At 44.0% G+C, this 14,097-nt stretch overlaps 1 protein-coding gene across 2 annotated transcripts in view; it reads right to left on the reverse strand.

The window, feature by feature from the left end:
• The window catches only part of Rftn2 (raftlin family member 2), a 55,819-nt gene that overhangs the window by 33,338 nt on the left and 8,384 nt on the right, over nucleotides 1–14,097 (reverse strand). The window contains exons 2-4 of one of the 2 annotated variants that reach the window (XM_021198496.2): nucleotides 9,682–9,865; nucleotides 6,255–6,366; nucleotides 1,159–1,438 (exon numbers count right to left, since the gene is read on the reverse strand). In XM_021198496.2, coding sequence (XP_021054155.1) covers nucleotides 1,159–1,438; nucleotides 6,255–6,366; nucleotides 9,682–9,865 — 576 coding nt within the window. The remainder of the gene's footprint in view (nucleotides 1–1,158; nucleotides 1,439–6,254; nucleotides 6,367–9,681; nucleotides 9,866–14,097) is intronic. The other variant, XM_029539407.1, reaches the window with a different exon arrangement.

Here is a 14,097-nt window from a genome sequence, read left to right on the forward strand (position 1 = left end):
TATCTAGCAGTATATAGTCTCCAATTCCAATCTCTAAAAATAACTGCTAGGATGAACTTGGTATTTATTGTTCTCAAGAAAGCTTTTAGTTTTTAGGTGTACAGTTATTTACTGTATAAATATTTTACCATTTAAAAGAACGCTTTAACAGGGATTGAGGATTTAGTGCAGTGGTAGAATACTTGCCTATCAAGCACAAGTCCCTGGGTTTGGTCCTCAGCTTAACAGCAGCAGCAGCAGCAGCAGCAGCAACAACAACATCAAAACCCAAACAATCAAAAAACAAAGAGAAGCCAACCCAGCACAACTTCAACAGTATACTGTTTTAAATTCACCTCCTGTTCTTTCTCTAGAGGATGGTGCTCAAATGGATGCACAGGACACTGAACATGTCTCAGAACCAGAAAGCCCAGACTCTACTGATCAGCCAACGCTGATCAAAGGTTGGAGCATCTGTCAGCTTGCTGGAGTTTGTGCCAGGTGGGCTGTTTCCCTTTTTACAACCCGTGAGAGAGGCTCTGCAACTGTCTCCTTTACAGAAAGAAATTGAGGCGTTTGTCTCCAGAGCTCATGGTAACTTACAGTTTACACAGTCTTTAGTTTTCTTTGATGTTGCTTAAAAAAAAAAAAAAAAAAAATCCGGCAAAGATGTCAGGAAACTTTTACACAGTCAAAAATAAAAGAGCAAAATACTCAATTTCTTGGGAAAACTTGAGACTTGGCCAAGAAGGACAAGACTGTTGTCTGCATTTATTTCTGGCTGTGGGCACAATTGTTACACTAACTGGCTCATTGTCATGTCTCATTGTCATAGATTCTAGTGAGGATCAAAGCGGGTCCCTTGGTTTCCAAGGGGGAAAGGCCTGCCCTGAAATTCCCACAGGCTGTTTTCCAAGCTGCTTCCTTGGTCAAGTCACTGCTTTCATTGGAGAAGAGAGCAAAGGCGACCCGGCTGGCTGGGCACGGGGAGACCCAATGCCTGAAACACTGGCCTGCCCTACTTCTGGCTATAATAACTTAACAACCCACAAGTTTAGATTGGTTCACTGTCCTTATGATCCTCGGACACTAACTTTGTCCTGTAGTCCTTTAAAATAACTGTGTAGTTAGGGAATGGAAGAATGCATTCTCCTCCCTCACCCGCTCCCGGTTGGTTACCTTCTCCCTGCTTTGGGTTGGCGTAGCTGGGGCTGCTGTTCCTCTCTGTCTGATGCTGTCCACTTTCATGCTGCGGTTCCTCCTCCACTCCACTTTCCGACAAGTGTCCACCCAGGGCTCCTTCGTTCCAGCCTTTGCAGTTGTCTTGTGAACCTTGTCTCACGTGTAGCCCCGACTCTGCAACTCCATCATGGCTGGCTCCATTACAGTGCATAGATGGCAAGCAGCACTGGGAGACAAGCCCAACAAACTTCATCCCTTTTCTAGCAGCGGCATTAATCTGGGGTTTAAAGAGATGACAGGGGGCTGGAGAGATGGCTCAGTGGTTAAGAACACAGACTGCTCTTCCAAAGGTCATGAGTTCAAATCCCAGCAACCACATGATGGCTCACAACCATCCATAATGAGATCTGATGCCCTCTTCTGGGGTGTCTGAAGACAGTTACAGTGTACTTACATATAATAAATAAAATTAATCTTAAAAAAAAAAAAAAAAGAGATGACAGGACTGAGGTAAGCCCATGTATGACCCAGCCAACTAAGCTTCAGTCTCTGAGGAGGCCATTAGAAGACAATAAACTGAGGAGTAACCGAGGCACACCTAGAAGCCAACTGAGACCCCTCAAGTTGGGTCTCAGTGTCAGCAGGACTTGTCAAACAGAACTGATCTGGCTTAGAAAATGATAAAAACAGGACTGTACTTCCCCTGAAATTCTGCCACATTTGGCAAGACCTAGTAATTTTATTGCATGGGTTTTAGAGGCTATTAACAATGATCTTTCCAGTTGGAGCAAAACTAAAGACTATTCCAGAACACTCCCAAAATAACTGAGACAAATATAACCTCACAATTAAAGAAGGCATTAATTGAAAAGCAAAAAGCAAACAGCACTATTTGATGTTGATTCTGAAAGACTAGATTAGCTCTTATGAATATGCACATATACAGCATGGGTCCAGTTCACTGCATCTGTGATGAAGCTTTCTAGTCTGCCCTCGCCCTGAGCCAAATACACAGAGCTAGATTTATCCTGTCAGTCAGTCAACAGTCTCTGAAGTAGGGAGTGTCGGAGTGGTGAGATAACGTGGGATCTTAGTAATAGTGATTTCCATTCTCATGCTTGTGACATTATCATCCCAATTCCTCTAAGCTCACAATGCCTAGGACCTAAGGGTGGCATGATTCTTTTCCTGTGTTCAGCTGGCAGTACTCCCCAGGGCAAAGGCTGTGTCTTCTTCCCTCTTTGTAAATACTCATTAAATAAGCAAAAATGAAGAAGCCTTTGTTTTTGTTTTTGTTTTTGTTTTTTTCGGGACAGGGTTTCTCTGTGTAGCCCTGGCTGTCCTGGAACTCCCTCTGTAGCCCAGGCTGGCCTCGGCCTCCTGAGCGCTGGGATCAGAGGTGTGCACTGCTGTGCCTGACTCAGCAGTGTTGGTTTTTCATTGACACTGATGTGAACATCTAAACTAAAAGTTTGAAGTGTTACCCCGGACTTATATGGAAACCCTGACAGAATGAAATGGGATTTTCAAAGGCAGGGAGAACTGAAGAAACTGCAGAGCAACGCAGTGGAAGGAGCCTCTGGGAGCCAGCTCGGAAGGTGGAGGCTGCCAGGAGCCCGAGCCCCGACTACGCCACCCTGGCCTCAGTCCTCTAAGAGTGACATTCTGAGAGTTCACACTGTGGGGGTACTTAGATGTAACCACAATGTCCGTCTCCCAGGCGTACTGGGAGAAAAGAGGGAGGAAAGAGAGGGCTTGGTGTTCTGGAAGTAGGAAGGGTAAATTCCTTGTCAGTGTCCTCTCTAGGTATTGGTTTCAGTGGAGACATTCAAGTAAACCTTTCTTTCTTACTCTAACACATGCTTTGTTTTTCCTGGAAGTCTGTGAACAAATATATTGATGTCTTTTCCATTTTTACTTGGAGGATGAATAATTTTAATTACATCTATCTATTCATCCATCCATCCATCTATCCATCCATCCATCCATCATCTATCTATCTATCTATCTATCTATCTATCTATCTATCTATCTATCTATCTATCATCCATCCATCCATCTCTGTGTGTGCTTGTGCGTGCCCGTGTGCACATCTATGTGTCATGGTGTGATGCACATGTACTGCTCAAGGGACAGCTTGTAGGCATTAGTTCTCTTCTTCTAACACCCGAGTTCCAGAGATTGAGCTCTAGTCACCAGCTCTGGGAGCCACGCCTTACATCTTGGTCTGTCTTGCCTTGCCACGCCTTACACCTTGGTCTGTCTTGCCTGCCTTGGAAGACTGATAATTTTTAATGGGGTGCTTTAAAACCCTGAAAAAAAAATGCAAACTGAATATTAAACAGAATGGCCAGGGATGGGATCTAGCCCAGAGCAGAGTGCCAGCATGCAGGAGGCGTGCACGTTCAGTCCCTCAGTACCACAGGCAAGGACACAGACTAAAAATAGAGGAGACGTTAGTATGTTGCTAAAGCTTGACTTCAACTGTTTTAGCTGTTCAACAATCAAGTCGTCACACAAAGTGGCTGTTCAAAAATAATCTTTGGCACTTACCAATTGCTCTTGTGCATACCCGGGGCAATGGTGGGATATCTCACATGCATGCTTCCTGAAGCTTTTCATTTAGAGAAGAACCCCACTACTCTAAGGGCTGCAACAACAGGCTTTCCTGTTTAATTCCTTGTCAATGTCCTCTCTAGGTATTGGTTTCAGTGGAGACATTCAAGTAAACCTTTCATGCTTCAGATCTAACACATAGGTCTTCAACTGTGTCCAGGAAGTTAGATTCAAAACAAGCACCCTGATGGTTCTCTATCAAGACTCAACTAGTCGCTACATTTTTGTTTTCGAAAGAAACTGTCTGGAGTGGATTTATTCCCAGGAAGGAAAAATAAAAAATAAAAACCAGAATAGTAGCAGTAAACAGCTTGTGTACTCTGTAAAGCCTGGGCTTTGCCTTCCAGCTCAGCTGAATGGTAACCTTGTACCTAAATGGGAAGAGACGTCCCTTAACAGCTACTAGTGGTGAGTCACAGTCCACAGGTGATCCTCCACAAGTGTAGTCACCACCTGAAGTCAGCAACAGAAACAGACTCCACCTTTCCCTTTTCTCTTTGTAACTCAGGCTGCTCTGGAAGCCGGGGTCTCCCTGCCTCAGCCTCCTACGGACTCAAAGGCCGGCAGATGGGAGTCTCGTAACTCACTCCAGTCTCACAATCTTTACCTGAAAGAAAGTGTAGTGGGCCCCTGACACTATATTTAAATTAAATAAAGGCCAGCGGGGTGTGCTGCTCTCTGATTTAATTCTAGCACTCAGAGGCACTGCTAGGTCGATCCCTGTGAGTTCAAGGCTGGTTTGGTCTAAAAAAAAAATCAACCTGTGTGTCTCCTTTGGCAAACCTCTATCTCTAAAAATATTTATAATATGATTCATAGCAGTAGCAAAATTACAGTTTTGAAGTAGCAATGAAAATCATTTTCTGATTGGGGGCATCATAATATGAGGGACTGTATTAAAGAACTGCAGCATTAGGAAGGGGGAGAACCGCAACAGCTAAGGCTACACAGTGAAACTGTTTTAAAAAGCAAAACAAATGAAAACCCCACAAAACCAAAGACAACAACAACAACAACAACAACAAAGGAACTTATAAGAATGCCAATGTGACTAAAAACAACTTTCAACAAAAAATTCCATCAATTTAGAATACTTATGGACATATATAGGTTTTCCTTTGTTTGGGCAATCTACATTTGGTGTTCAATTTTTTTATTTATGCAACTTTCAAAGTATACATTATTATTATTATTATTATTATTATTATTATTATTATTATTATTTTTGAGACAGGGTTTCTCTGTGTAGCCCTGGCTGTCCTGGAATTCACTTTGTAGACCAGGCTTGCCTCGAACTCAGAAATCTGCCTGCCTCTGCCTCCCAAGTGCTGGGATTAAAGGCGTGCGCCACCACGCCCGGCAAGTTATTTTTTCTTAAAAAATAAACATATATTTTTTTTTTTGCTAACACCTCCTTTCACAATTGAATGTGTCTACTTTTTTGTTTTTTTTTTCATATAGTTTTTCATATTAAAAAAAAAAAAACTTTTTTATCTCATCTGAAACTTTTGGAATCTACTTTCCACAGACCAACTGCCTGCTCCCTTAAGCAGTGGTATGCTTGCCACTCCCCGCTGCTACACTTGTTAAACTTAACTTCCGTTTGCTCCCTCTGGTCTGCTCTTCTGGCGCTTCTTTATGCTCCTGTCTATTCTTGGTTGTCAGTTTGACAGGATCTGGAGCCATTAACAGCCAAGTTGATGGCACACCTGTGAAGCCTTTTCCTGCTCAGATTAACGCAAATGAGGAGACCCACCCTAAATGTGGGCGGTGCTTCTGGTGGCAGCCCTGCTTAAGGAAGCCGGAGACACAAAGCTTTTTTTTTTTTTTTTTTTTTTTTTGCCTTCTGCCATCTTGCCCTCATGTGCTGCTCAGTTCACCATGCTGGCAGCAAATTGCTGCTGCTAGTTTTGGCTGACATTAAAGCCCAGCTTCTTCAGCTTTCCAAAAGGGACTGAAGACTAGTGGCTTTCTGGAATCTTCCAGGCCTTCAGCATCCAACCCGGACTGGTAAGGCATCCGGTCTTTGGAAGGAGCTGCTACTGGGTATGAAGCAGCCCCAGAGTGAAGGGCGCCATGGCTCTCCTGCTTAGACTGCTACATAAGCCAACCCGACAACCCCTTGCGTGCACTCATTCTCATGCTCTTCCTCCGTAGGATCCTGGCTAATGCAGTTCAGTAATGGCTCACAGGCTCTACATTTTGAATTCTGTGGAATAAGAAAGGCACCGTTGGTTTCTTAATCTTTTGGATCCTCCTCTGTAGCCCAGAGTGCCTGGAGCTCATGATGTAGCCCAGGCTGGCTTCAAACTGGCTGTAGCTGAGGATAGCCTTGCACTCATGGCCCCTCCCCTTGCACAGCCCCAGGATTACAGGCCTGTGCTACCATGCCTGCTTCCCCATGGTTTTCGGGTAAGAAAGGAAACTGTTCCATAGCTGCCCCAGGAAGGCACTCTCAGCTCCTTTCCACGCAGTACCTTGTCCGTGAGTTCCTTCGCAGCGTCGTTCGCTTGTGTCTCACAAGTTAGTGGACACTCCTCCATCACAAGCCTTGCGCGCCTTTGCCTGCCTGCTGCCGAATGCTTGGGGCTGCAAGGAGAACAGACAGGGTCAGAGGCAAGCTGCTGCTTCCCAGCTATGTCCATAGGAAAGCCGTGAGCAGCTCCAAAGTAAGGCCCAGGCCATCAGTTTGTTATTTCATTCCTGATGTTTATCTCAAAGTGCTGCAGACACACAGTGATTTCTGTTACCTTACCTTTCCTTAATTTAAGCTTCCAGTGATTTAAATTCCTAATTTAAAGAGACTGTTGTTGGGCAGAAGCACAAGCACGGGAGCCTGACAGTCCTATTGAAGTGCAGATTAACACGTCTGTCTCTCTCTCTTTGTCTTTACTGAGCTCTAACTTTTGCCGAGGTGTAGCCACTGTTGAGCCTATATAACACTAAAAGCAGGAAAGGACATTTATACACAGTTGATGGAATTTGTAATCAGGACATAGCATTACTACAGTGTAAAAATGTCAAAAATGTAAGAATGAAAGTGCTTAATAATGCTTGGAATGGAAACATTTATATTCTAGTAAAGGCTGAAGTCCATACACACTCTTGTGTGCCCGTGCATGTGTGTGTGAATTGTGTGTGTGAATGAGTATGTATCTGGATGTGTGTGTGAGTGTGTGTGTATGCATAGGTAGTTACTGCTTCTAATAAACCAGACTGAAGGGGCTGAGAACTTGGCTCAGTGGTAGAGTACCTGCCTAGAATGTGCGAGATCTTGGATTTGATCTTTAGCAGTGAACAACAAAATCTCCAAAACTTCTGCTCCCCCTGCTCCCCAATCCCCGGCCCCAAATCAGACTTTTTCTGTGTGGCCCTGGCTGTTGTGGTACTAGCTCTGTAGACCAGACTGGGGTTGACAATCAGCGATCTGCTTGTCTCTGCCTCCTGAGTGCTGGGACTAAAGGCATGCCAAACACCACTCAGCTTTTTTTTTTTTTTTCGAGACAGGGTTTCTCTGTATAGCTCTGGCTGTCCTGGAACTCACTTGGTAGACCAGGCTGGCCTCGAACTCAGAAATCCGCCTGCCTCTGCCTCCCGAGTGCTGGGATTAAAGGCCTGCGCCACCAGGCCCGGCTTTTTTTTTTTTTTAATAATTAGATAACTTAAGTGTTTCAGACAGGCCTCAAATTTAATATGTAGTAGAGAATGGCTTTATCTTTTGACCCTCCTGAATGCTGGGATGACAGGTGTGTGAGCCTATATCTGGTTTCTGTGGTACCAGAAAATGAGCCCAATGCTTCCCACATGCTAGGCAAGCACTTGACAACTGAGCTACACCCCTAGTCCATCTGAAAATGTAAAGATCTACTCTCTCTTCTTCCTCCTTTCCCCATTTTCCTGTTCTCTCACCCTTCCCCACTTAAGATTGCTGTTCACCCACCACTGTAAAGAGGAAACACAATTTTGAAATAAAAATTGTATCACTTCATTGTGTGTTTGTATGAGTGTGTGTGTGTGTGTGTGTGTGTGTGTGTGTGTGTGTAGGCATATGCTGCACAGTGTTGGGTCCGAGGACAGCTCTGTGGGGCTGGCTCCTTCCACCCTTTATGTGTTCTGGGATTGAACTCAACCTCAAAGCTTGCTAGGCCAGTATTCACTGTACCTTTCCCAGCCAGAAGTCCCTAAGACAGTTTTTATAAAAATGAAGAATTGTGCAAAACTCTTTAATATATTAATTTGAGGCAACATTATGGCAGTTTCATTCTTCATTGCAGAGACTCAAAGCAGCTGTGCTGGTTTGAATGCCAATGGCCCTCCTAGGCTAACACATTTGCTTGCTTAGTCTTCAGGTGATCAACTAGGAAGGATTAGGAGGTGTGGCTTTCTTAGAGTGAGTGTGTCACTGCCAGGGGTTTTAAAGTTTCAAAACTTAGGCAGTGTTTCTTCTTCTGCCTTCTGCCTGCAGCTCAGCTCCAGCACCACGCCTGTATGTGTTCCACCATATGATAATTGTAAGCAACCCCCTAATGAAATGGTTTCCTTTTTAAAGAGTTGCCTTGGTCATGATGTCTCTTCACAGCAACTAAGTTAGAACAGCAACTAAGTTAGAACAGTAACTAAGAACAGCAACTAAGTTAGAACAGCAACTAAGTTAGAACAGCAACTAAATTAGAACAGTAACTAAGTTAGAACAGCAACTAAGTTCGAACAGCAACTAAGTTCGAACAGCAACTAAGTTAGTTAGAACAGTAACTAAGTTAGAACAGCAACTAAGTTAGAACAGCAACTAAGTTAGTTAGAACAGTAACTAAGTTAGAACAGCAACTAAGACAGCAGTTTTCTTTTTTTTTTTTAAAAAAAAAAACTATTTATTTATTTATTTATATACACTGTTGCTGTCTTCAGACACTCCAGAAGGGGACGTCAGATCTTGTTACGGGTGGTTGTGAGCCACCATGTGGTTGCTGGGATTTGAACTCAGGACCTTTGGAAGAGCAGTCGGGTGCTCTTACCCGCTGAGCCATCTCACCAGCCCGACAGCAGTTTTCTTGTGGCCTGGCACATGTGCTGTGCCACCGAACTATGTACTCAACCCAAAAGGTCCTCAAGACCCCGTTTTGCTTGTTAAAGCATAGCTTCAATCCCAAGAATCCTACCCCCATCTTATTTAGGGAAAACGTTGCCAATATGTCTATTTAATTTATGGTTGTGAGCCACCATGTGGTTGCTGGGAATTGAACTCGGGACCTTCGGAAGAGCAGTCGGGTGCTCTTAACCTCTGAGCCATCTCACCAGCCCTCTAGCTGCCATTCTTAATGAGAACACGGGGAGCTGGAAGAACTCAGAGAGGCTGCCTAGACTGGGCCAGTTTGCTTAGGCTAATTGCTGATCCTGATCTTCTGGTGGTTTCTGTAGGAGTCGCCAGGACACCCAGCTTTAGTGGGCATTCCTTGGCTCTCACTCCTTTCCCTTTGCTCGCTCACACCCTCCCTTGGTATTTATTTGCCTCCAAAGAGTAAAGGCAATGTTGGGGGTGGGGGCTCTTCTGGCTCTCGCTTCTTTTGAGCTAGAATCTTTCTATGTAGCTCACAGCAGTGCTGAAGTTGAGGTCCCCAAACTCTGAAATTCGCCTGCCTCTGCCTCCTGAGTGCTGGGATCAAAGACATGCGCCACCACTGCCCGGGTAGCATACACCTTTAATCCCTGCACTAGGGAGGTAGAGGCAGTTGGATCTCTGGGTTTGAGGCCAGCCTGGTCTACAGAGCAAGTTCCATGATAGTCAGGGCTACACAGAGAAACCCTGTCTCAAAAACAACAATAACATTAAAAAAAAAAAAAAAAGATTAAAGAAAGTCATCATTCCTAACTGCCTCTGAGGTGACTCTTCTCAAGCGCTCTGCTTACCTTAGCTTCAGCCGGGACAGCACCGCTCTGTACAGGTAACTTGCTGGAATGTGCTTCCGCTGCCCCACAGGTTGTATAACTGGGTGAATGGCCCCAACAACATAGCCCTTAAGATAATAGTCTTCTACTTTGGCAACTATATCCAGGACTGAATTTATCTTGATGACGTCTGGATTTGTTGAAGCTGAGATACCAAGAATGAAGAGAAAATTTCACATTGGTAATATTGAATTCTACCTTATTTCTATCAGTATGTGATAATATTAGTGAATAGGAGAAACAACCACGTGCCTTAATTTTGAGTAAGATACACTAACGTATTATATATTTCCTATTTCAAGTGAGATTAAATGTGTTCAGGGTAGTATGACTGTAGACTAAACCTGTTTTAGACAATAGCAAAGGTGATTGATCCAATATGTCCAGAACCAGACAGCCTTACATGTTCCTTTACTATGTAGGGTTTTATTTAAGTGACTATATTGCCTTTAAAAGATATCAATGATGTACATCAAAATGATAATTTAAAGAGCCAATAGTTTTTAGGACTAGGATGAGATGCATGATTTCTTTTTTATTATTTTTAGTAGCATTAGTATTCTCTTTTGGTTTTTTGAGACAGGGTTTCTCTTTGTAGCCCTGGCTGTTCTGGAACTTGCTCTGTGAACCAGGCTGGCCTTGAACTCACAGAGATCTGACTGCTTCTGCCTCCCGAGTTCTGGGATTAAAGGAGTGCGCCACCATGCCCGGAAGAGATGCATGATTTCTTAAAGACACAGTCTCTATAAGTTTAAAACCTAAAAAGGGGAGAAATTGTATTTCCTAGACAGAAATCATTAAAGAACAGAACAGAACTAGATGTAGATGAAATTTAAAATCAAAGCTGCCATGTAATTGAAGTGCCCCCGCCCCCGAAACTCTCTAAGAATGGACTTGTGTTCTTGTGTTGACTGGAGGATTAAAAGCAAAGCCGGTACGCAGCTGGAGAGCCTGTCTCCACAGTTCTAGAGGTATTCATTTAAATAGCTCCATTCTCTGTAATACTTCTCATTTTATGGAGGACAATAAGGATTATTATCCAGAAAGGGACCTGGAGCTGATTAGTAAGAAAACATGAAATTCATTCCAAGTAAGGGCTGGATTGGCTTTTCATGGGCTAGTGGAGTCCAGCGCAGAACTGCTGCTGATCGCCGGAGCACAGGAAGAAGGTTAAGATGCAGATGAGGAAGAAGGGTCAGAGGAAGTCCCCACGCCCTCACACTAACACTCACGTGATGGAACAGTTCCACAGCAGGGAGCACTCATCCCAGCTTCTCAAAGGAAAATGAGGCACTTCACAGAGAGTCACGCCGGCCAGCATGGATCCATTTCCTTCCGTTTTATTCCCTCTTGGATTTCAACTAATATCCTACCATCTAAAATATTTTCTTCACCATGATGCATAGACATGAAAACAAAGAGGACCGTCCTGAACTTTGAAGAAGTATCTGGTCTCTATGTAAACAACCAGCCTGTCTGTGTCTGTCTGTCTGTGTGGCAGGCTTCCTTACCCATCTGGCTTCACTCTTGTTTTAAACATTTGGTTTATAAATCCTGACTTTTGTTTTTGTAAAAAGAAAGCAGCTATGGAACAACAATGTGGAACAAATTCTCAGGACCAGAGAATGAAATGTAATGGAAACTTATCTTTAGAAGTAGGCGACAATTGTACATCATTTTAAAGAAAATTATGGCCATGTCATGGCCCCCATGGCAATGGGGCAGGAAGCAGAGAAGTTAGCATGGCATGCAGAATCTCCAGGCCTCCTGCCAGCCTCCCTCTTGTGCCCTTCACTTTGACATGGGACAGCTTGGAATTCTGAACCTGTCTGTCACTCTGTCTCACCACAGTAAGCCTTCTCTGTCCCCACCCCCACGTTACTTATTCCTTCCTCTGCTGTGTACACTGTGCTGCGTTACAGTTACTTGTTTATAAGCTTCTCTGGGCAGTTCAATGGGAAATCCCTGTGATGGTTTGTATATGCTCAGCTCAGGGAGTAGCACTATTAGAAGGTATAGCCTTGTTGGAATTGGTGTGTCACTGTGGGTATGGGCTTTTCCTAGCTGCCTGGAAGCCAGTATTCTGCTAGCAGCCTTCAGATGAAGACAGAATTCTCAGCTCCTCCTGCACCATGCCTGCCTGGATGCTGTCATGCTCCCACCTTGATGATAATGGATTGAACCTCTGAACCCGTAAGCCAGCCCCAATTAAATGTTGTTTTTATAAGAGTTGCCTTGGTCATGGTGTCTGTTCATGGCAGTAAAACCCTAACTCAGACACTCCCTAAGGGTACCTACTGCGACTTCCCTCAATGATGGGTCATGAATGCAAGTATAAGATGAAATAAATCTACTTCTTTCTAGGTTGTTTTTAATCATGGTGTTTACTATATCAACGGGATGACAAACTAGGACAGGATTTGGTAAGGAGCAATAGTGTGACTTCCATCCAAAGGCTTTACCGAGCTGGCCTTGCTTCTCTGGTTGGCTTGGTAGGAGTCACTATTAGGTGTGTATGTACATGCATGTGTGTGTACACATGCATATATGGATATTGGTGTGTATACGCATGTGTATATGTGTATGTATGTGCGTCTGTGTGTGTGTGTGTGTGTGTGTGTGTGTGTGTGTGTAGACCAGGGGTCTTGCTGTCAATCTCCATCTCAAATTCAAAAGTTTTGTGGAGAACTTCTTTTCATGTCGTCCCTCTACCCGAATATTTTCAACAGTGTTGGTGTTGATGACTGGTAGGTATTCAAACCTAACTGTTGTCACTGTGAGGAGGGCAGAGCAGGGCACACTCAGCAAGGACTTTTCAACTGCACTCAGAGTGGAGTAATTACAAATCTATGACAGGCCCAGGCTTTGAGAACAAGTCTTTGATTTGATGTCCTTATGTAGGACAGTAATATCAGAGCTTTAGACACAGAAGATTAAGGGGGAGGAGGTGGTGGCTTCCGGCCGGTTGCCAGCACGGGCAGTGAGCAGCAGCTGTATGCTCTCTTGCTCTCCCGAGTGCTGCATAAGGTACTTGGGAAGAAGGAACACATGGTGTTTGTGGCCTTGTGGGTGTGGCTGGTTACTAGTAAATTAGTGCTACATGATCTGTAAAAGCCTTGCTATATCTTAGAGGGCTATTGTGATGAAGCAGTCTGTAATTGTTTTAAAAATTATACAAACACCAAGGGAACTTTTATTGCTATAATTAAAACATTGTTGAGGGTTGAACAACATTGTCTCTTCTCAAAGCTCTAAAAATGAAGTACCTGTTGATGCTTTTCTTACTCCTTTGCTAAAAAGCTCCTAAGAGTGACTCTTTAAATGCCAGTCAGTGGACATGGTGGCTCATGCTCGTCATCCCTACATTTGGGAGGCTGACACAGGAAGGTAACCACAAGTTCTGAAGCTGCCTGTGTTACATAAATGAGTTTCAAGCTAGGCTGGCTTACAGCATGAGGCCTTAAAAAACGAACAAACAAACAAATCCAAATTACTAAAAAAGATACAAAGCCACACTCCACCATAAAGCCAAGCAATTGTTAAACACTCAAAGTCTGGCCCTGATGACATAATGCTATGAGAACTACATATTTCATTTCTGCCAACTTAGCTCTGAGGACTGGTTTGTATTTATGGAATGCATCTAAAATTGTTATCTTAAGTAAAAACAAAATGTGCAAACTCCAGCAAGCAACTTTGCCATAGTTTAAAGGGGGGAATGGCCTGGCAACCTGCATGTTCTCCCCAGCAACTGTAGAACAGAGGTAATTCCTTCAAGTGCCAAGTCCTATGTGAACAGGATATGTCCAGTTCTTGATCCCAGCAAGGCCTGCATGGTGGATATTATTGCCTGATAGGGCAACTCAAGGAGAGGTTAGGACATTGACTTATTGTTTGTAACTTCTGAGGCTGAGCTGGAACCAGGCAGGATGAGGTGGAAACTGGGACACTCCAGTGCCATAGGAAGGAAAAGGTCATTGTTTGAACCACAGTTGTTGAACATTTGTGAATCCAGACATGAGATCAGCCAAACCATGGTTCTCAACCTTTCCTTTAATACAGTCCCTCATGCTCTGGGGGGTGGGGCAGCCATAAAAATATTTTCGTTACTACATTATACTTGCAATTTTACTACTGTTGTGTGTACTAATGCAAATATCTGTTACCCAGGATGTCTGCTATGTGACCCATGGGAAAGGGTCAAGACCTACAGGTTGAGAATCACTGGTTAGACTATAGTAGACTGCTGGTCATCTTAGCATGTGGCTGTCAAGGGGATTATGAGGTTTAAGAAATCGAGAAACAGGTCCCCAGGCTGATCCGGCACCCGGCACCTTTCCCCGCCCGAGGAGGGGTGTTCGCCTGGGAGTAGTCCCC

The sequence above is a fragment of the Mus pahari genome, chromosome 5 (assembly GCF_900095145.1).
Source record: "Mus pahari chromosome 5, PAHARI_EIJ_v1.1, whole genome shotgun sequence".
Taxonomy (NCBI): Eukaryota; Metazoa; Chordata; class Mammalia; order Rodentia; family Muridae; genus Mus; species Mus pahari.